Source organism: Nipponia nippon, unplaced genomic scaffold (assembly GCF_047370975.1).
Source record: "Nipponia nippon isolate SJK-2023a ecotype South Korea unplaced genomic scaffold, ASM4737097v1 scaffold_12, whole genome shotgun sequence".
Classification (NCBI taxonomy): domain Eukaryota; kingdom Metazoa; phylum Chordata; class Aves; order Pelecaniformes; family Threskiornithidae; genus Nipponia; species Nipponia nippon.
In genome coordinates, this window is record NW_028262313.1 from 18,059,248 (window position 1) to 18,083,129 (window position 23,882).

At 35.7% G+C, this 23,882-nt stretch overlaps 1 protein-coding gene across 5 annotated transcripts in view; it reads right to left on the reverse strand.

The window, feature by feature from the left end:
- DIAPH2 (diaphanous related formin 2) overlaps window positions 1-23,882 on the reverse strand; it is a 255,821-nt gene that overhangs the window by 167,981 nt on the left and 63,958 nt on the right. For all 5 annotated transcript variants that reach the window (XR_015702702.1, XM_087749096.1, XM_087749098.1 and 2 more), the window contains exons 19-20: window positions 1,969-2,070; window positions 431-525 (exon numbers count right to left, since the gene is read on the reverse strand). Coding sequence is in view for 4 of the 5 variants with exons in the window: in XM_087749096.1 (XP_087605222.1) it covers window positions 431-525; window positions 1,969-2,070 (197 nt within the window). In the remaining variant the exon portion in view is untranslated. The remainder of the gene's footprint in view (window positions 1-430; window positions 526-1,968; window positions 2,071-23,882) is intronic.

The following is a 23,882-nucleotide window of genomic DNA, read 5'->3' on the forward strand; positions in this document are numbered from 1 at the left end:
CAGATGTTTTTTGGGTTGTAGCAGCACCCTGAAACATTCAGGTAGTTTCATCTATCAGTAGTGACAAGCAGAGTTGTTTCCACAAGAAGACTGATGAAACTTCATTATCTACTAGCCTAAATCTGGTAAATGCTTGCCTTCAAAACTGAAAAACTAGAATTATCGGAGATTTCCTTTTGAAAGAGAAACTCCATAAAGTTAGATTCAAAAGTACTTTTGTTAGCAGTGTCTTAACAGTGACAGTTTTACTGCTATAATCGATCATATTCAAAAGCAGAAGTGAAATAAACAAAACGATAAACACAACTCATACATTTGTAGCTGATATCCAGAAAACTCTGCACTATTCTTGCTTTTGAATTCTTACACCTTTACAGCATTTTTATGTGGAAAACAATCTATGAACAAAACCAGAGACATTTTCACATACCTGAATCAAGGATTCACTCAGCTTCTCTTCATCAACTTCTAAAATTATATTTTTTATTTCTTCATAAGGCAAACGGAAAGAACCCAAAAATATTGCTGAAATTCAGTAAGAATAATTAGAATCAAAAAGGTAAAGAAGATCGATACAAGGCAAACAATTTCTAGCAACTCAAAAATCCTGTCTTGATCCAAATTAAGATGATTCACAATGAAGAAGTTTTCTATATAAAATAAACAGTAGATGAGCCACGCTATTGCAATTCAACTTACAAATTGTACTTCTAAGAAATGAAACTATGACAACAGTTTTATCTGTTTAATCAGCCTTAGTTGCTCCCTAGGAGCGTTACTTTTCTCTAGCAATAAAGTCCAATTTTTATGAATGGCAACATATCCGCATTACTACTTAAACAGACTTAATTCAGCCACTAGAAGACTTTAGCTGTAATTCCTACCTTTCATAACCATGTATGAATAGCTGTATTGCATTTACAATTGGTTGAGTGATATTTACATGACGTTCTAGAAAAAATTCCATGTCAAAAGGATAATGTAGAGCTGGGCAAAGACAAAAAACCCAATAAGCTAACTCTACCACTTTTTAGGGTAACTAAACTTATGCAAGAGACAATGTATATTGTATACCCTTCAAAGACAGGAGTTTGGCAAAGCAATTTGATCTCAGGATGTCAGGATCTCAGAGCCCCATTCAATAAACTACAAAGTATCCTAACGCAGATGGATTAGCATACCATTTTAATAAAGTGCTGTATATTCAACCTAATTACTATGGCTGATTCTCCTGCATCCATATTTTCAAAACTTTAAGTTTTATATTACTGGTGTCATAGTGCATTTTCTGCTTAAGAAAATGTGCTCATGGATGTGGTAACAAACAATGCACAGATCTGGTTTTGCACACTTCATTTGCAAAGGGCATAGATGGACTAGTGACAATTTATGGTATTTCTAATTCAAATAAAAGAATCTACTACTCTTAATGATTGATTTCCCTCCACAATTAAAGAGAGAAGCAGCAGATTAAAAATAACAGGTGAGGCTGTTTTCCTTACAATTCATAGTAGTACTGTTTGCACCTAACTTAACATACTTTGTAATATTTCCCTTTAAAAGTCTAACCCCCATCAAGCTCTATTTCTCCATTGCTCTAACCAGAAAGAACCGTTAGGAATGGCCTCTCAACCCCAACCCACAAAAGCTACCAACACGGTGCCTTCCTTTATACTTCCAGTCTAAAGATTAATGAAAGAATCAACTTTTTGTTACAAAAAAATGTAGTTCATTACCATTTAAGTCTACATCATTTTTCCACGTTACTTTTTTAAGTTTTTCCACGTTTTATAGTGAATTCAAATCACATATATGTAAACGCTTCTGAACTTAAGACTCATGCTCACATTAGCCAGTTTTTAGAAACGGAATATTGCACGTGTGAATAAAAAAAGAAATAAAACTTTTAAGAACAGGCATGTGTACATGCTAAATAGATATTCACCTAATGCACCTGACATCACTTACATAAGTTTTGTGCTGCTTTTCCATCCAAAATTCTTAATTCTTTAATCCTTTTCTTTGACTGAGCTGCTTTCTTTTCTTCTGATTCTTCTACTGGCTTTTTAGCTGTAAAGAACGTATTTATTAAATTTCGATTCATTATTACAACTGTTAAATTTAACAGACTAACAGCAACTCAGCTAGAAAGCCATAATAATGCATCTATTAGAATCAGTTCAAGGCCAAATGAATCCACTGCCTCAATGTACTCTAAAATATCCAAAGAAACAAAGCAAATATAGAAAATTAGGAGGAACATGAAATGAAAATGTTAATATGACAATGACCAATTTTCCCAAGCACTATCAAATTACATTTATGTGTTTTAACCCACAAAATTTGTTATCTTCAGCTCCACTTTATTCCAAGCACCTTTAAAAACACAGTGATTTGGTGTTACCTCAAAGCACGTGAGTGCCCTCTGTTGAAATATTAATAAATCAAATACCATTTGAAGTTCTTCATCCAAAACCAATACAATAAATCATTTGAGATTTATCACAGTACATAAAGGTAGGTTTTTACTAATTATTTATGTTGTCACTGGTAAAGAGCAAAACCAAATAAGAAAACACCATATATATATATATATTAGCAAGGATCACTAGCCTTATATTCAGTACTTAAAATAATGTAGAAAGTAACACAGTATGGAAATACTTAAAATATATGCTGATTTTTTGCATAATTTAACATACTTAATTTTTACAGAATTTTCTTAAGTATTAATTAAGTAAACCCATTAACAAGGATTTATTTCCTTTTAAATATCACATAACATTTGGCACTGAAGGAATAGAAACTTAACGTGATTAACATTAATTAAACTTAATGAATATTTTAAGTCATTCAAAAGTAACTGAAAAACTTGAAAGTCAAATTAAGAGGAAGTTTTAAGCAGACTAAATATGCCTTTCTTCTCTGAGCATTGTTTTTTGCTGTGTTAGTTTCATCAGCATGGGTTTTATTACAGGTTTCTCCTAAGAAAAGATGTTCATTTTTAGTGTGAAGAATAACACCAAAGCCTCAGATTCAAGCTCTTAAAAAAATAGAACAAAGAAAACAGTTCTTTTTCTCCTTATACACATTACCACTAGGAAAACATCTGGCATAAAATAATTCTACTGGGTTTATACCATTTGAATAATTACTTTACCTTGGGCATTTTCATACCACCGTTAACTAAGCTAGTACAAGATAGTTCTCTCATCCCCAGCTACCTCTAAAATGCCTAAAGCAGAAAAAGCTAAACAGAAGAGACGATTCAACAACAGTGCAATACTTGCTCTCCCCTTGCCCTGCCATTATTCTGCAAGCCTAATTACACAAGTATGACCAGCTTGCTTTATATCTGAAAAAGGACAGAGCTACACATCAACTTGATAATCCACAGATAATACTCAAAATTCCCACCAGCACTGACCCTTTAACTATAACGAACTACCGTTTAAAATCCTGAAGTGACACTCCATGAAATAATCACACCCTTATCACTAATCGTGCTCCAATAAACAAGGAAATAAAACCACATGCTCAACAAAACAAACAAAAAATACCCAAGAGTTAAAAATCAGTTGTCCCATGAGAAGGCAGTAAACATCATGAGTTCTGTTATATGAACAGAAGCTATTGAAAAGCCTAGATTTGTGTCTGTTGAGATAGGTGTGAGAAATGATTCAAGGTGAGTGACCTATTCCAAACTTCATCTGTTTAAGAATTAAATCCTCTGGATTGGGTCTTTAAAGTGTTGAACAACACTCACATTCGGCTCACAGAGTACTATACTTGTCACATTGGTTGCGAACACTAAATACAAACCTGTTCTGTAACCAGCTAAGACACTACACACACAAAGCCAGTGTTACTCATTTCAGTCTTGTGGCTTGCAAAACTACAGAGGTTTAAAAATATGAAGTCATAAAAGAAAACAGAAGAAACACAGATGTTTTTGTTACCAAATGTCACCCCACACAAAGGTAACGTTTTTCCTGCAGTGGTAATTCACATACCGCTGACAGACACAGTAAGTGAGAGAAACACCTTTGGGAGCAAGAGTTCAAGGGCAAAGGTGTTACATGAGCCCAACTCAAAACATGTATTAAGTTACTCAGCTACTACAGTATCAAAAAAGGAAAAGTGGGTTTGGGGGTTCAGTTTTTAAGCATACAATATTTTATAGAAAGAGCCAGACAGAGGACGGGCTGAGTCAGAATCCACAACTGTACCTCTGTTCGTACAGGGCAACCAACCAGTCTTCATTATCATCCTTCCTCACCTCTTTCCAGATTGCACCCTCTTAGCAGCTGCAAAGCCAGTAACCACAGTTAGAACACAAAAGGCCAAACGTTCAAAAATTTCATAACGAACCATGGCAACTTTTACCTGCTTAAGCCTGAAGGGCTGTAACACTATCACTTACAAATCATCCATTTCATAAATATTTAATGTCTAGGTTAGATTAAAACTTTTCCATTTTGAAAAGACCAGGGAAGATGTTCTTTCCAAAGGTTCTTATCTTTTCAAGCATGAGACTTTAAAGACTAAGCTAGCTTTATGACAATTTACAAAAAAAACATGGAGAAATACTCAAACCAGATGCTTATGTGGCTGCACCAAAGTCCCAATCCAGCATCAACACCAATCTTACCAACCTAAGACTCATAGGCAGGAAGAGACATTAAATTACTAGAATTTCTCCAACACAGTTTGACCCATGCTTGAGATTACATTACGCATCAGACAGCTACCAAAAGCCATGCCCTTCCCTCTTCTGTTCGTGGCTCGCTCTCCCTCTGATCGCAGAGTCCATTTCACCAGTGACTCGACTGTCACAGGACCACGGACTACAGAATTTTTAAAAATAATTAAATAAATAAATAGCTACTCGATACATTTCAGAATCAATATGCTATTGCTGACCAACCTCCCAACCCTTTTCAGGTACTCCGTTCACAAGCGCCCGTTTAAAGAGGAGACACGCTTTTTGGTTTGATGCCACCGAACCAGAGGGAGAGAGGAAAAAAGGATTTTATAGCAGTCAACACAGGGTAGCTCAAAAAGCAAGATGAAAAATCAATCTGGAAGCTAAAGCATCTGTATTACTTCATACAGACCTTGGAGCTTAGTGCTGCGATTATTCATTACAGCACTTCGATAATGGCACTGGCTTACATCTTCATTCAAAATCAGCTTGTTTTCAAACCAACAAGTCTTACAGACAGTACCTAGAGCTAGTGACAGTCATACCCAGGTTTCCATATATTTTAGACAAAAACGTGTAGCAGAGAAATTTCCTTACTTTCTGACCACAACAATAAGACACTGAAAGAAACAGGTCAGCTCTCCAAGTTAGAAGCTTTATTCCACAGGGCCTATCTCCCACCCAAATCCCTGCTGAGCTAGCCATCCACCTCCGAATACCCTGCTTAAGTTCGCCTCTCTCGTTTCAGAACACAACCAGCTTTTTCCCACCTTAAATCAGGCTTGATCCAAATTCAGCCTTCCGAATTCATGGCTCACCTGTTCCACTTCCCAGTACATAGTCACTAATCAAGTTTATGTCAGTCCCCCACTGCATTAACAGCCCTGAATGGTGGCAGAATCCTCCAATAAGTGGTTAAGCCTGTCCAGGTACTCTAGCAAGTCACTCTTTGCAGAAGTGACGAATACCTCCTTCACAAGTTCTCAGTAAGAGAGTCCAGAAGCCCAAGTATTTTGTCACCACATGAAAGAAGCCTGCATACCAGCAGAGTAGAGTTCAGACTGAAAAGGCCCTGTCGGGTTGTCCTCTCATATTTCAGACCACCATGGCTGTGATAACTGACAATGCTAATGCCCTTCCGTTGTGCTGATGCAAAGCATTTTTAAATCCCCTACCCTACATCTCTGGTTTTCTTCTTGAAAGTTAATCTCTTTTCACACAAATTTATGGAGATTAATATTTGGATTTATCTGGAATATACATGCACACATATACACACACACAAACAGGCACACATACATGCGTGGATTTTTTGTTTTGAAGAAATAGAGAAAATTATACTCTTGGTTATTGAAAACTATTTCCCCATTCAGTTGGGAAGAAGTAAGAAAGAAGCAAGCATTTTTTTAAAAACCAATTAACAGTCATTGACATGACAAAATACCCACTAATGCATAATTATCTCACACCAGTTACACCTATAGAATGTTTTGGTTGAGTTTACTTTTCTTTACCGTCTACCTCAAGCAGACAGGAGAGGGAAAGGGAAAGAGGGCCAATATGATAAAGCAAAAAGGGAAAAGGTAGTTTTCACACAAGCAGATGTCTCTTTGAAGACCAGAAAATACAGATCTAAACACCAACATTACACAACCAACTTTTTTTTTTTTTTTAATTTAGATTAGCGTTCTATTTTGTTAGTAACAACACATTTGTTTATCAGTGTTGGAGGAAAAAAGCTGATGCAACATGCTGCAAGGGATTGTTTTCTGTTCATCTTACATTATGCAACACGTGCAGCTCAAGTGTGTACCTTTAGCGATACCTTCAGCTGGGAACTAGTTTAATCCCACAGAAAGTGCACTGCTTGAAACCCATGCAGGGTTTAAAGAAAAAAATGGCAACACTAAGCAAAATGCTACCGAAGTTTAAAATACATTAAACAAGCCTAATGATAGTCATGGCAAAGAACATACACAAACGTGGTGAAATACTTCAGAGACATAATTAAGAAAAAAATTCTACCACCAGTACTTTTGTACTTCTGTAGCAAGAGAAGTAAGCACATGTGGCTCTTTAAAGTTACCATTCTACACCTGTTCATTAAGTCAGCTACTGAATGGCATTAAAAGTCATCATGACAAATTTTTAGAAATACATACAATTTTACTTAATAATGCTATTGGAGCTGTCAAAGCATTTTACTCTGAGCTGATATGTCCAGCTCATATTAACCTCCCCCTTTCTTTTTTTAAATAGGCAGTGAATAATTTTAGTAAGAATTAACAGTAAAAACTGTCAGTCATGAACATTACGAGGATGAAAATTAAAGGAAGACAAAAAGGCATACATTGAATTACAGTGTGGAGAAAACAGAGATTTAGGTGAACTTCACCCTATCTGAACCTGAGCCTTAATCTCCAATTTCTGTCAAGTCCGTACCCGCAGTGAAAAAAGCCCTTACGTTGTCACAGGAAATGCATGAGTAATTTCATCTTCTTTCCATCTGGCAAGTGGCTTACCAATTGCATTTACTAGTATTTGGCAGCAAAAGTAAATACACAAAAGAAATTAATTGCTTTATTATTCCCTTTACCTGAAAGAAGAATCTACAGTTAATATAGGAGTATAGGAGGAAAAAAAAAAAATGACATACAGTTTCAAGGGATGTAAACTATACATACAGGAGTATGCTCAAACAGCTAAAACTATTAATTACACTGAGAAGTTCACTCAAAAACCCCCCATGTGATACAACTCGGTAGAAAAACGAAATAAGGAGCTAGGAATGCCATTCAAAGATTAGAAGATATTTTGTAGCACAAAAAATCAGTAGATTCAGCAACATAATAAAACTTCCTTAAGCCTGGCTGAATTGACAATACTAGGAAGCTACTGTTTTCTGTTTCTGCATTACTTCTAGAGGCACCCAAGAATGGAAATAACAGTCAAAGAAAGGGAGGAAAATCAAATGTAACAGTCTCAAATTTGCACGTGTTCTCCTCCCTCACCAATACACCAACACTAAGCCTTTCCATTTGTCTAACCGCATACTTTCCACACTCAAATGAAACAGCGCAGCAGGTCACTCAAGTTAGGCCTAGTTAGCGTAGCTGTTAGCATAAGCCTGTGAACTTCCACCAACCACTTGTTTCAGTAAAGTAGATTAAGTATGACCAACCTCTTGTTCCAGACAGCAGACACTTTTGCATGCTCAAGGAAACAGATAGCCAAACTAGGCAAATAACCCGTTGATCATCACAAAGTGCAAATGGGCCCAGAAGCATCCTGAATGAGCAGAGCCCTGTCAATGGCAGCAAGTCAGAAAACAACAGTGCAAGCTAAATGGACCAGTGACCAAGGAGGTATTCTCTACCCAATCCTATAACCAATGAAACCAGAGAATATTGAACGGATCCCAGAGGAGAGACTCTGGGAGATGCCATGGTCCTGCACCTGGACTATGCATCGCACAGCTGAAGCCACAACTTCTCTCCTGGACCACGTCATCTCTCCTGCAGAAGACGGATATCATACAATTTGTGAACTGCGTAAACTGAGATTAAAGCGGCTTGGTATCCAAATTCATTTATAGTCTCCACGCTGTCATTTGGTCTTAAACTTTGACAGATAGCAAACCATTTCCCCCAGTATCTAGAGACAAAAGCAGGAGCATTAACAGATGCTAGCCACGCCCTCCTGCCAATTCAGTCAGCAGCTGTGTGATCTCCTGTTTATTCCCAGTGCCACCTGGCATTTTGCAGTTCACCCCAAACCACTCAGTTATCAATTCCTGAAGTAAAATTAATTAAGCACTCCTGCTGTCACTCTGTCCTTTCTGCAATCAGAAGAGCTAAATACCTGGTACAGCATTTAAAAAAAAAAAAAAAAAAAAAGAAAAAAAAAAAAAAAAGGAAAGAAAGAAAACAATTTTATTACAAAGAAAGCAAGCAATTGATCTGAAAGTGGATCTTAGTTTGAGCTCTCAAGATAAAAAAAAAATAAAACTGACAGGGGAAAAAAACATGGAACCTCTTGCAATCTCGTATGTTTTTTGCCTAATTAATGTAATCAAGCTGAAGGAAGTGACATCAACCCAACAGATTATGCTCTCTGGAAGAAAAAAAAAAAAAATAATCATGACTTAGTTTTACAAATGAGTTTTGTCAAAAAATAGCAGGGGATCTATATTCCTATTATTTGTTCTTATAATACAATTGATTGTTATTATATTTGACCACCACATTTAATGACTATATGAAATATTTCTTGTTCTATTAAAATTGCCCTAAAATGGTTGTAACTAGTCTAAGTTTCAAGTGCAATTTGAAAATCTGCACCAGGAACTTGTGCAGTAAACTTGTACGGTTAAAGTGTACTTAATTAACCACTCCATACTGCAGTTGCTTTCAGCTTTCCATCAACAGCTTGAAATCAAGTAGATGTCTGGGCCATCAATATTTTATTAAAAAAAAAAAAAAAAAGGCCACACACAACTGATTTTGCCCCCTTCTATTTACCCTGCTGAAGACCAACGCAAAAGATGTTGCTTCTGCTGAAAAACAGTAAGCAAATATCAACAATTCGTCACATATAAATGGTCACAGAAATACATGCAAGCACTCCTTCTGAAGATCAGAAATCAAACAACAGCAGGCAAACAATGATTAAACTGAAAATATCCTCAACGGGCCTACCTAACTGTGTCGTACGATGTGCTGTAAGAAGCCGGAATAAAAGCTAGTAGCCTTTTCCATGAACTCTTGTCTCACATTCCCTCCATGAATATTTATACAGAAGAAAGCCTCAGGATTGTCCACCCCATTTCTCCCTTTGCCACTGCCACTGCTTCAACATCTGCAACACTTAGCATGAACATGCTGGCTTTTGCTCCAAAGAGATGCTTATCCTTCGTCGGTTTGGCTGGGCGCTGAGACATTACATGGCTTTGCTGCCTATATACCTTAATGCTTGACTAATGACCAAAAAGATCAGTCAATGCATTTTAGAAGTAACACCGTAAGTTTTTATGTGGGTCAGAAGAGACATTTGCCTATAAAAATAAAATGCTGCCTATAATAGTATTTCTGATTTAGACAGTTGCATGTCCCAGTTATATTTTTTCCTCTGATATCAGGTCAGCATCACCTCAGAACTGTGAGGTAGCACAGAATCTGGAAAATAATTACAGCTAACTGGTACTCCTGTTATTCATATACCTTTCGAAAGTAAAAGCAAAGCACCGAGACTCAGATAAAAAAAAAAAAAAATCAAAGTAAAACACAATGTCAAAAAACTGCTATCATACTTTATCAAGATTTTAATAAACTCATTTTCTCTTATTACTATGACAAGTCTAGTAAACAAAAACCTTTTAAATGAATAGTTCAGCTATTGTTCCTCTTGATTAGGCTTGTAAAAGGCACATCTCTCCCAATAAAGACACTTATGGGAATCACATTTTCCAAAGGCATTTTAGAAATAATGAAGCTAAAAAAGATCCCAAGATCCAAAAATTCCTTTATACAGACAAGTTAAATGGATATTGGTGTTTAGTGGAACAGACTAAAACTGTAGTAAAAATGAAGTGCTAAACTGATATCTTTTCCTCTTCCACTGTGATATTTGACATATAAAAAGATCCTGACGAAATGTTTAAACACTAAGTAAAATATACATTTCCAAATGCATATTCCAGCATCCTCTCCCTTTTTGAAGTATTTCTCTACCATCAAGGTTTTAAACAAACATGCATGAAAAAAACTGTTTCACTTTTATATAGCTAAATCCCCAAATCCTCGATTTGTTTACCATCTTCAAGATCTACTGTAGTTTTTGAAAGTGTAATGTGGTACCTCCTGGTTATACACTCTGACCTACACAGTGAAATACACAATGTTACATTTCCATTGACTTAGTACTTCAGAAATTTGATTTAATGTTTAGTAAAAAGAATTCTATTCTCCTACTAATTTAGAGTTTAAAAAAATATTGGTAATTAGCTGGTATTTATTGTTTTATTAAGCCAGCAGAACTCCAAGGGATGGTTTCGTAGGCATCTGGTCCAAAGCATAACTTCACAGGGGAAAAGGATCATATTAAAAATAATTGGAGAATTATCTTAATAGATTCCATTAATTACTTTAACTGGTAAGTAGTGCCCTGTGAAGCTGACAGGAAATCACAGCTTTGATAGCTGATAAATACAAATAGCAACTTTTATCCTTATTTATAAAATGTTGAGAAACCGATCTCTCATAAACAAATGTTTGAAATTGTGGCCTTGTGGTGGACGGCATCAAATAAATTTAATCACTTCCATGTAATCTATAACAAGCACACCTTTCAACCTAATCATATGCGAGCACAAATATTTTTCCTCCATGTGAGTGACAAGAATACAAGCTACTGCAACCTTCAGATGAGAATTACAGTTTTAACCAGACACATTAGAGGACAGTGACTTGTTTGGAACAGGAGCTGCCACGCCACACATTGTCACAGGGAAGACATATTGCATCTTTCCCCATTACAACCATTCTGACTAATGATCTTTCCAACTAAGGTCATCCCAATAAAGTTTCAATATACTGTGACAGTGAAACATTTCTGGCATACTAATGTAACTCTCTGGAAAACAAACACTAATTGAGACATTTGATGATGCCATACTAAGACAACCAAAACCATGAGGTTCCCCCCCGCCTCCCCTGGTAGATCAACCGATACTTATCAGACAATGGCCATCATTCAATGATGTATTACTGTTTGTCTTTTGTGTATCATGTACAATTTTAGTCTTCCCCTCTGTGGTCTTTAAAAACACAGAGAAAGTAAATATAAATTAGTAGTTAATGAAACTTGCCATGACAGAAAAAGGAGGCAACAAACCAGGAAGACTAGCAAGCAGCAGGACTTAAACACGGGAAAACTACACATTCCTTTGAAATACAGAGAAGATCAATGCCATGGGTTATGAATGCTAAAAGATCACAAGTTCGCTGAAGAAAAAACACACTGAAGACTTCACTATATATAAAGATGTTACCTCTGGCTCAGAAAAAATTGTCAACTGTTGGGAGCTGGGAAGTATCACTATTTAGTTTATTCTTTCTATGTACATAAAGAGACAGACATTTAAGATAGATTAATTGACTTATATTTACTCTTTTGCCTAAGCATCTGCTCTCGGTCACCTGAAGACAAAATACCGGGCTCAGCCAGCCTGAAGACAGTCCTGTATGGCTGTATATGTTATTACTACTTTAACAGATCTACCTTGAAAAAGCTTTCTTGAAGTGCAAGTATCTCAAAGAGTCTTAAAAAGGCCCAGGTGCTCACTGAATACGTGTGCAATGATTATCTGCCTTCAAGAGGTAGAAGACAAATTACTTCCACATTACAGGATTAGTCTTAGGGGACCTACCAGAGTACTAAATTAAGCCACTTGCGCTGTAGCGGACTAAAAATAGTCCTGAAACACACAGCTACCACTCTCACCTTTAACAACATAGTCAAGTCTCACTATTCACCTCAGCACATTTTAAGCATGTATGCATACAGAACCCACAGTATAATCTAAATTTAGCAGATGTAATCTATGCTCTGCTTACCTTTATATTACCATCATAAGCAAAATTTGGCTAAAATGATTCATTAAGAAGGCAGCATCTCAGTGCTAATGATCCAAATGTCTTAAATGCAAGAACAAATAATGTGAAAAGGAAAACCTCCAAGCTTATTCCACACATGCTACTGTTCAGAATATGCAACTTACAGACAGGTCCACATTGACTTATAAAAATCAGCCAGTTTACCATGTGGACTTTTTACTTTTAGAAAGCCTTTAAGCCATAAATTTCTTATTCCCCTGCCTCTTCACCTTGGGAAATTATTCCATGTTAGTCTTCTAAAATAATTATATTCCCACCTTACAGAAAAGAAGAAGGTATCCAAAAGAATGAAGTTTCAGAGAAGTTTCAGTTTCCCACAAGGGCAAAAGACATACAGCACTTACAGAATATACAAAATTGTAATTTCAGCTTTACATCCTTTAGAGATCATTAACAAGTAATCCAATAACTCAACAAAATTATCAGCTTTTTATCTGTTAATGCCTGTGTACCTAGTATTTTCCATTTCTCCATGAATTCAGAAGCTTAATAGCGTGATTATTAACGTTTAATCCTTTAGATAGCTTTTAAATGTATCTTTCTCCAAAGAACCTTTACTCCTTTAGGTAACAGATCTATCCTTACTCTATGTACATATGGCAGAAACTCTTGCAATGGCAGATATTCTGTTCAATGCATCTCCCAATAGCGCTACAGTTGAAACAACTATCAATCAGATAAAAGGTGCAATCTCAAAACCAGATGAGGAATGTTTTTTTTTTGGTCAGCAAAAAAGGAAGAAAAATCAGTTTTGCACATAAAACCAACAGCCGTGGGGAGGGGAGCATTTTTTGTAAATGAGACATCATTGCACGTCAGCGCGACAGGTAACTGGAACCAGGCCACTAATTACAGAATTTTACAGAGAAAACCTCACATTGTATTTCATGTAAGAGAAGTTTGAGAGAAAGTACATTTAAGAAGTAATGTAGCATGTATGGTGCTGCTACAGGATGGAGGGAAGATCTCCTTAATACAGGCTTAAAAGAATTATTTTACAAGTAGGGCCATAAATTTTGCTTATAACTGTATCTTTGTTTACAGTGGTTTTTTATTTATTTAAACAAATACACTGTTATTCCTGGAACTCTGCTGGAAGCTTTCAGGATATTAAAATATAGGTGCATCGTCTATTTAATAGTCAGCACAAACTTTCCTGGTAAGTAGCTAATCTGTTTTTCATTCTTTCCTCCAGACTTTTATTTTTTTTCTGCCCACCTTCACTCGGATCACAAATTCACAGCCAACTGCACGGCTTTACTTCAGCTGAAGAACCTGCATTACAATGCTCAGCTTTCTAGCGGTAGCTAAATATGGAGCTTCCTTTACCAATATTGAGAAAGTTTCCAGAAAACCCAGCTACAGCTACAAATAACACATCACAAGGCAAAAGACATTGTTTTAAAACCATCCGGCATCGAATTATAGAACACAGACCTAGAAAAGACAAGTGATTGACCTCCAACTCATTATCAGTGTATTTTATGCACATATATAAATATAAATTCTTACACATGAAAGATAAGCCGCAATTCAGAAAAGTTTCCACAACAGATAATTTTAACAGTTCATTTAACAAAAAATTACTGTAAAATCCATGGAATGGGCTATTTAATCATGTTCTGAGTAACTAGTTTCAAATTAAATACATTTTTCTAGTTCCTAACTTAAATTCCCTTGCAAAAAATGAAGTTGTAAGAAAAAAAAAAAAAAACAACCAAAACAAACAAACCAAACCAAAAAACACACCAACCAAAAAAAACCAACTTGAAAGAGTATTTTTTGAGGGTTATTTTTTCTGTTTTGACATTAGAGAAAGCATTCTTTTCTATCTAATCTTTTTACCTATTCATACAGAATATGTTTCATTCCAGGAACACAGATTTTTGTTTGTTTAAAAACAAAACCCATTTCTTTTTTAAGTTTAGCACAGATTCTTTTTTCAGTTCAATTTCTGAATTTCTTTTTCATCGAATTCATAGAAAAAATACTCTCTGTAAGAGCATTATAGATCAAGACTACTTCATGAATGTATTCATATTTCATGCTAATTAGTCTTTGCACACAATCCCTTTCCCTGATGTACCTAGTACATGTGTCTCTGTCCTCAACTGCTCGTTAAGTGTGCTATAGTTTATTTGAGCACTGCATCACCGAGACTGAAATAGACATTTCAGAATACAAAACAGCCTTTCTTCCTCTGCTGTATTTTATAAAGCTGCTACGAACAAAAGCTCTATTTCCCTTAGAAAAACAAGGCATATAGTAGGTACAAAAGGTACCAACTACTAACAGAGTTATCATACAGTAGGCTGGAATCCCAAACTTGTTGAATATATGGATGTGGGTAACATACACTTCTCTGCATATGACAAGTAGTGATCCTTACTCTTTTCTAACGGGGACCTCTGAGACACCTAATGTAGGGAAAAAACAACGCACGCCTTTGAGAGTTTACCTCCCCTTGCTTTGCTTTATAGTCAGAATTGACTCTTCCACCTTTCCTCTTCAAGATTTTAATTTTTAAATTCTGAGAACTCGGGTCTAAAATTAATACATGAATTCTGTAAGTTACCACCAAAATTTAAGGCATTATAATTAAGACAGCTCAGTCACAACATTGTTAAAAACACATACAAGAGACCTTTTAAGACTGTTCTCACTCCAGCATTTTATGGCTGTTCTCACTCCAGCATTTTCCCTTCCAAGCCTTTAACACAAAAACACTGCTCTACAAGTTCACCACAACCCCAACATGAACCACATTTTCTGAAAATCACTTCTTACCATTTCCGAAATCAGATTTTTATGAATGAAAGCATACAAGAGAGGTTCATTAATTTACTACATTTTCAGAATTACCAAGCAGTTCCCAAAGTTTACTTTACTTAAGCAGAAAAACTATGATAGTAAAACCGTCATACTTCAGAAAAAAGAAAATAGCCTTCCTGAAATTCTACTGCTGAAGCTTTTTGAAAAATTACTAGTTTAGACTTGCAGTAAAGCTGAGTGGCAAGCGTTTCTTTATTAATACTCTTCAGAAACATTTCCAGTTCCACAGATCTCTTAACCAAATGACGGTCTTACAGCAAGCATATACACACATGACATCCTTTACAACCTCAGTTTCACGCTTAGCACTAAAAAAGGCAGGCAATCAGCATGTATCTGTAGAAGTAGTCCGGGAGTAACTGGCAGGGTTTCTTATTTTGTATCCTTGCTCCTCAGGTCTCCAGTGGGTAAGACTAACTTGTCCTAGTGACATTTCGAAAGGGTTAAGCAGTGCTAATTAAACCAAAACTGAAGGAATCATCTCCACATTAGAGCATTTGACCCGGATTCAGAAGAGATATAATGCTGATTTCGAAAATGCACTCAATTTCGATAGGAATTGTGTGGAATACATTATGATATACCTCAAACCAATCAGTGAATAAAGCTAGCAACTTTCAAATATCCCAGACCTCAAACTATTTCCCATCTGTCTCAATCTGAATATAATTTACTTCACATACAGACTGCTTGCATTTGCTTTTCTGAAGCTGCAATTATTACAGTTCTTTATGTAATGCTAACCAAGATAATATCCAAACTACTCAATCTGAACCCTTCTGATCCAACACCAACGCTCCAAAAAAATACTAACTTTAACTATTGCACATGTAAAGAAAACAAGCTCCGGGAATAACAAATAGATCTAGGAAAAATGCATCTATATGACCTGTCCTTCATTAATTTTCTCCCTTATGAATATACCACAAAGCTTTTAAAAGCAGAGTCCTAAAAGAGAGATAATTAAAGTATACTACAGCCCAAGATCTCCAGTAAAATTCCCGCATCTGTTCAACTCTATGGCATGATCATTCTGGAAGCATTATTTATATAAGATTTTATAGGAAAACATGGCAGTACACAAAACAAAAATAACACAACTGAGACTGATCCTAACTTCTGAGGAAGTCTAAATAGTTTGTTTTTTTTTTTTATCTGGGATATTATTCATTCACTGTCACATCATGAAAACAGCTCTACAGTCACAAACTAAAAAGAAAAAACATGTATTTCAAACTTCCTGTATGTTTCAAAAGAAAGTCTTCAAAAATATCAGTGTTCCCTCATATTAGTCCACCACAGACAAAACCTGTGGTTGAAATATTAGCATCAGCAAAGTCATTTATGAAAAGAAAGCCTTCACTTGTTCTCAGTAACATTTACAGCAATGCCTATCTGTATATTTCATCATACAGCATTGTCTTTTATCATATAGGTTTAGTGTTAAATACAATCAACACAGAACTGTCAGGCACTCCCAAGTAAAGTGAGGAAAAAACTTCTTAGTTACAGTGGTTTTTAAATACAAATTTGGGGGTGAATATTCAGCTTCTGATCTACTTCTAGTAAATAAGCAGTGTAATTGCTAGTGGGCCATACCAACAGTATAACTATTTTACATAGTACGGTTTTTCAAAATAAAATATATATTCTTTGTGACTCAATGTTACAAAATTACCTTCCACATAGAAAAGGAATCATTTGACTTATTGAAAGGTAAGTGAGCTAAAATGCTATTTGAAATAAAATATGCAGAACTAAAATTTACTAACATTGCCTCCTAATTGGAAGCTTTTGTTTGTTTTGGCCCCTTCAGAATGCTATTCTCATTTTCGTTCTTTTGTACTATGATGAATGAAATGGGTACCGATGCTCTTGAAATAAAAGACACACACTCCCTGCAACAGGAGCAGGTGCTATCGAACAGCTACCATTTGCACAGTGGCTTCCTCATACGAAGAAGTTTACACAGGAACATCCATACAAGTAATTCTTGGGAGGCCTCATTTGTGATTCTCCTGAACAATGGCCCAGCTGCAGCGAAACTACATGCATCATTCCTAAGGTCAGTTTGGAAACGCTGCTTCTCTGGGTAACTATTGAAAGTTTATTTATAAAGTATAACTATTAAGGAGTCAACTTCTGCATTTAAACCTTAGTACCTGATGCAAAACTGAATACAAAGAACACATGCACCTTTTCCCCCCCCCCTTCTTTTTTCTGTTGATACTCTAAACATAGCAAGCCTGGGTATTGTTATCTGGTATCAATTGCCCCTGACACTTCTGGGCAGAATAAGCTTTTTCTTTCACTGGTAATTATATACAAATATTTTTTTCCTCAATCAAGAAATATAATCTTATTCATTTACTGTGGTCATTGCTTAAATAATTCTAAGATTATTTAAGAACCAAAAAAAATGCATATAAAAATATATAAAAGTACAGATATTGAGACACACATATATAAATCTATGCTAAGTGGTAATAATTGCAGGCATCGGTTTAATTAAACAATGCAAGGCTTTTTCCATCCCTGAGTTTGATGGTTTACCTACTGGTTAAATCCAGTTGAGGAGGAAAAGAGAAGATGAAAAATGGCGAACTAATAACTCTTTCTTCTTTATGGTACTTGGATTTACTCTGTTGTTGAAAAAGAACAACAATTTCAAATACACTGAAAGATGAAAACAAATCAGCCTGCTTCACTTCTATGTGAAACTGAGATATGAAGACTGATTACCCAAGCATGCCATCTAACTAAATGAAATTCCTGTAAGACACAGAAACATTTGATGACCCTGCACTGCAAAGCGGCATCTTCCTTTGGTTTGGATTCGTACGCTTCTGAAAAGGAGAGGACGAGGAGGGAAAGGAAACAAACACATCCTGAATTAATCAGAAGACCAAGGGAGCCACCTGCAGTTTGCAATCCAGAAACAAATACATTATGAGTTTGTGGGTTTTTCTTTTTTTTTTTTTTTTGTTTATTTTGCCAAAGCAATGCATATAGCTGAGCTAGTGCAACATATCTGTGCTTAATGCTAGAGATTCCTCTATTAAGCTGAAGCTTGCTGTCTCACACCTACAAATACAGCTGTGTTACAGGAACTTTGGCCAAAACTGAGTCCATGTAAAGCTCATAAAAGTTTAAGTTCTCTGGTGAATTTGATCTGGGTTTCTTAGCATATCAAACCCAGACCCATTTTTTAAAAGTAATCCCTTTTCCCTTTCTTTATAAGTAGCAAGTGCAAATGAATGCAAACAGTTTTCCTTCACGTTTAATGGTGTACTGACCTCATTCTTTGCTGCTACTTATTTCTTTACTGAGAAATAGCTGAAAAGTGAGATAAACAAACCTCTCTTCTCCCCACTAAAAATGTTTCATTATGTCAAGCAAGAAGGAAAGGCTGATGAAGAAAGATGCATATTTCACATTGTCATTTGTCAGTCAAGAGTAACAGTAAATATAGCCTTTGTAATATTCACAGAGGAACACTGCACAGAGGTGGAATCAATCCTGAAATATTACATCACTTCGATGGCAGAATAAGAAATTTTAAAACTGCATTTAATGCATGCAAACAATTATTTCAATGAGAATGTTTGAAGCTAAAACATTCATTGTGACCAAAGAAAGAACACTATCTGCTTCAGCAGACTAACTGGTCACAGAGGGGGTTAGAAATAATAAAATTCGTGTCAGAAAACCACACCTGTTACCATGGGGGGCAAGGGGAGGAAACAAAAATCAACTGAATCAACGGTATCTACTGATGTACATTGAAACTAGCCTGTCTTTCTTTCTTTCTGCCTCTCCTCAATATCTGGCAGAGGTGTAAATAGAAAGAGTATAATTTACTCTAGAAATTTAAAAAACAAACCCTGCAAAATAACACCCTACCCTTTAAGAAACCACCCATTGGTGGTTTCACAGAGGAAAAAAACCCGACACACTATTTTCTTCAGGAGATCAAAAATCAGCCTGCTTTATATCAGATGTAGAGCACAAAAGAGAGCTTTAAAAAATGCCCTTCCTGACTAGGTGATTTGGTAGTCATTCTACATTCCCTTCTTGCACAAAGGTACCTTGCACAATTGAAATTAGAAGGTACAAGAAGGCTCAAAACACAGAAACTATTGTGAACATTCGATGGCTCAACAAGTGGCAGCAAAAGGGCCTCAGAGAAAACTCACTGAGGACTGCACATGGGTATTCCACATGTGAACGTAACGTGAACATCTTCTCCATGATGTTAACGAGTAAGACCACACTATTTACTTGCACATGGATACTACAGAATTAACATGTTAATAGTACCGAGAAAAGGTGTTCAAATCAGAAGGGTTGTTTTAACTAAAGCTTAATAAAAATTTACTAAGGACATGGCATCTTCCTGGTTCATATGATCTAATTTGTTCAACACACATGAAGAAATCAAATACAGACAGCTGTGTCTTTCATATTGCTGTATTATAGAACTTTTTGGGGAAGAAGAGTAATTTAAAACACCGAAGTAGGTAGGTTCAAATTTTCTGGCATATTTTCTCAACAATGGAAAATAAAAATTTAAGGTATAATAAGGTGTTCTTGTGGATGCTGCAGGCAAGGGAAAATAAAAGCTAAAGTGGGTGGGAATAGCAGCCAACCTACATTCTGGCCTTTAATTCACTACTCCAAGAAAGCTGGCATTTAGACCTCAAATGCCATGTATCCCTAGAAAGTAGGTGGCAATCAAAAGACTACCGCAGCTCAAGTTTTAATAACACACTTCAGTTAGAATGTAGTCATCCAAGCACTTTAAGGCAGGGAAGAATAACGTAAAGAAATTTTACCAGAACTGCAGGAAGTCTCAATAAGCTATCCCAATCAACAAATGCGAGCAGAAGATGCTAGTCAACGATCTCCTAGCAGAAAAAAAATTGTCAATATCTTTTAAACAGTATTTTACCAGCAAGCTAGAACAACCCTAAGCAGACTTAAAAAAGGAGGAAAATCTCCACTGTAAGATCATAGAACTTGTGGTGAAGAACTCGAGATGCTGATGATTTGTTGCAACGCGATTTGACCTTCGCTCTTCAGGGGGACATAGGATGGGTGAGCATAACATGACAAAAAGGAAGAGGTGGATAACTGGAATAATGGTGTTTGTTGTATTTTGATCAGACTTAACACTTTATTAAAATACAAATAAGCGTTGAAGTCTCCATAGAAGGTTTGTATACTTTTTGTTCATGAAAACATTGAGCGCAACACCTGCATACGTCTATCACAGCACCTATGTACAGTAACAGCCAGTATTCCACCTTCATCTATTTTTAGAGCCAGTCCCCTCGCTATTTCTGACAAATTTTAAAAGAACATTTACCTTATAATGTTTACAATAAACTCATTTGGATAAGCATTGTTATCGGCTTACAGTTCTGCACAAGTACAGTTTCCTGAACTGTTGATAGTCTAACCTTTATAGCCTGAAAAAGAAACTATTTATCACCTACAAATAAGCGCTATTAATAATGTCGACCAAAGAGGATGTTTATATCATCACTGTAGTTAGTGTTATTTAAACATCATCTTTTTCTTAACCTCATCATGTCATATTTTGTGTCTTCCTCAGAAGTAATGTTGTCTCTCTGGACTGTTCTTCAGCTTTTTTGGTATGTTTGTTATGGTCTTTCTTAAATTTTTCCAACAACCTTTCCGTACTACTTTCAGTTGCCCATTTCAACCCTCTTCCTCCTCAACCAACAAAACAAGTTTACATACTAAAATCCTGGCACTGACACAAAACACGAACAAGTTAAAACTAAATTTTAGTTAATCCTATCAACATTTTACTGATTTTTCATGATTACTAACATTTTAAAACTGAGCTACAGATGCGTCCCAAAATTGTTCATGCAGGGAGGTAACAAAGGTAGGACTGGACAGCCACCTAAATTTTCATATGGTAATTACTAAAACAAGACCGGATTAAAATAAGCTATGTAATGTATTTTATATTACATATATATTATTACATTATACAAATAAAAACCTGAATATTTTCTTCATGTTTTGTTTACATGCAAGTTTGTATTTTCTCTTGTTCTCTCTCAAACTCCCATAATGGGAAAAACACAACTCAGCTATTAAAACCTTACTTCAGTTTTGAAAACATATCAAAATGATTGTTGAATTGTATTTTGAAAGTCTAATCATAAAAAAGCAATGGAACCCTGATGGAGAAGTTTTCCCTTGAGGTAAGTTGGATGGATAATGAATTCTGTACTGGAACAATCCCAGTAGTTACAGACTATTATGTACTAATTACTACCTTTACAGATCTACTGTACACATAATTAATTTCTTCAGAGCACCACTATCATTCCTGACTGGCAAAATACACAACCTAAATTACAAGAGCCAGAAATTAACATGATCCTTCAGGGAGAAGGCATTAACTTGCTTTGTAGTGTTTTGCAATTAGCCTATCAATCAAACAGTGAAAAGTGATTTTGATAGCAGCAGGCCTGATACGTTGAGTATTGTCACATTATTACAAAGTTATCTGTGGCCCCAAGCATATGATGTACCACAACTTATCTACGGAGACATAACATTTTAATCCTTTACTTTTACCTGCTAGAAGACACTTCATCATACAATTACATATGTATTTAATATTTAAAAAATTAAACACCAACATAGGGAGGTTTTGAGATCATATTCCACAAAGCACCACAGACATCGCACTGCTGCTGGTAGTGTTCTTGTCCCTTACACCAGTAGTCAAAGCCAAAATTTGATGCCAGCTAAGGGACAAAAACAGAATTTGGAAAAAGAATGTTCTAGCTGCACGACGTAATATGACCTGCTTAAATGATCTCAAAGATTTGCTATTAAGCAGTTTCTTGCCAAGAACTCTAACATATTTAACACTTAATTTTAGTAGTTGGCTTTTTTTAAAGCCATTCTACAGAAATACAAAGATACACAACACCAACCCTACCAAAAAGCAGTAGCCCAAGCTTCCAGAGATGTATAACCAGACTGGATTAATATACTAAGCATAAATTCTTGTTCAACTTCATTACAATATTTCCCTCCTTAGAAAATTACTATTATGCATTTAATCAAAAATGCATAGTTTTTTTTTAGTTCTAGAATTTTTATAGTGGGACCATCTAAAGAAAGCATTCGTAGTTGACAACGCACCTCATATTATTTCACTGTGTATTAAGAGAAATTAATGACTTAAGATCACGTAACAGACTCACAAGGACAAGAAGCATTTATCTGATCACTTGGATCTCCTCTCTTCAGTTATTAAGAAATACTGTAGGGTTCATACTATGTAATCCAGCTATGTTCATTGAGTTTATTTCACATTTTCTTTATACTCCATAAACTGGACAGTTTTTTTTTTTTTTTAATCAAAAAAGTATTTATGTGATCACACAAAACTTAAAACTGAGTACACAAGTTTTAAAAAGGAAAAAACCTCACTATGTAAAAGGTTCTCCTACACGTTAAAAACAATAAATTGCCTGAAGAGACTGTTGCTTGCAGGTAAGATTTAACTGTTTTAAAAATAAGAAGATAAGGTTGAGCTAACAATACCTCAATAGAATTCCTTCCTCTTGCTATTTAAATATCAAAACACAAATCAATCCACGATAAGATTATTTTGCAAACCAAATACTACTGAGCCTGAAATTTTCAGGTCGTGACTCAAAAACTGTAAAAGGATGATGCATGTTTTCACCAGCAAAATCACTGCTTTCACTTTAAACATGTGATTCACAAAATAGAATTCTGGATGATATCAGATTCTCTCTCAGAATTAACCAGGTCAAGAGAAAACAAGTAACTGATTGGAAACTAATACCATCCTCACTCTTTTCCTCTGTGCAGCTACACAAGGAAACATGCATCTATGTCTTTCATTGCCACCCACAACACAGTAACTGTCCCACATCTTAATACGGCTCAACTCATTAACAACCACCACAGTTACCCATTCATTTTCAAGTGTGCCTGATCTGGAATATCATTTACTTCCCCAAATGGTCTGTGAGACTATAATCATTGTTTCCATCTCTGCATCTGGAAGCACAGTTCCAAGCTCAAAGCACTCATTAAGATCTGTAATGAAAATCTGAAGCCCTGGAGTCCATTTGTCAGAGGCCCTTAAAAGGTATTTGGATCATCTGTATTTCTCTTGAAGAAAAATGGAGAAAATCCTTCCAGACTGTACTGAGACAGTGATAATTAGATCTCAGTTAACTTAGTTCAAACCCCAGGATCTCAAAATCCTGTAAAGTCTGAAAGGGAATACTTCTTAATGTTTCCATTGCTCCCTGTACAACAGATGTTTTCATAACTGGACTCAGTAACTGATTTCACAGACCAAATACTGCAGTTTGACTGTTCATACTGATTTGAACTTAATGAAATACCTTCTACATATTCACAGGGCATCATTATTAATTATCTAATGTTACAGTAGCAAGTAAAGATTCAACCTTATGCATACCTTTTAAAAGAAAATTTGGATGTAAGTATATTTGAAGTAAAATTATTTTACCAGCCAGGGATCATTCTTTTTTATTCCTGGTGCTGTGTGATTAAACTTTCTTATGTTTTACAAGCAGCTAACTGATGAATGCAATAATTCGTTAACTAATGAA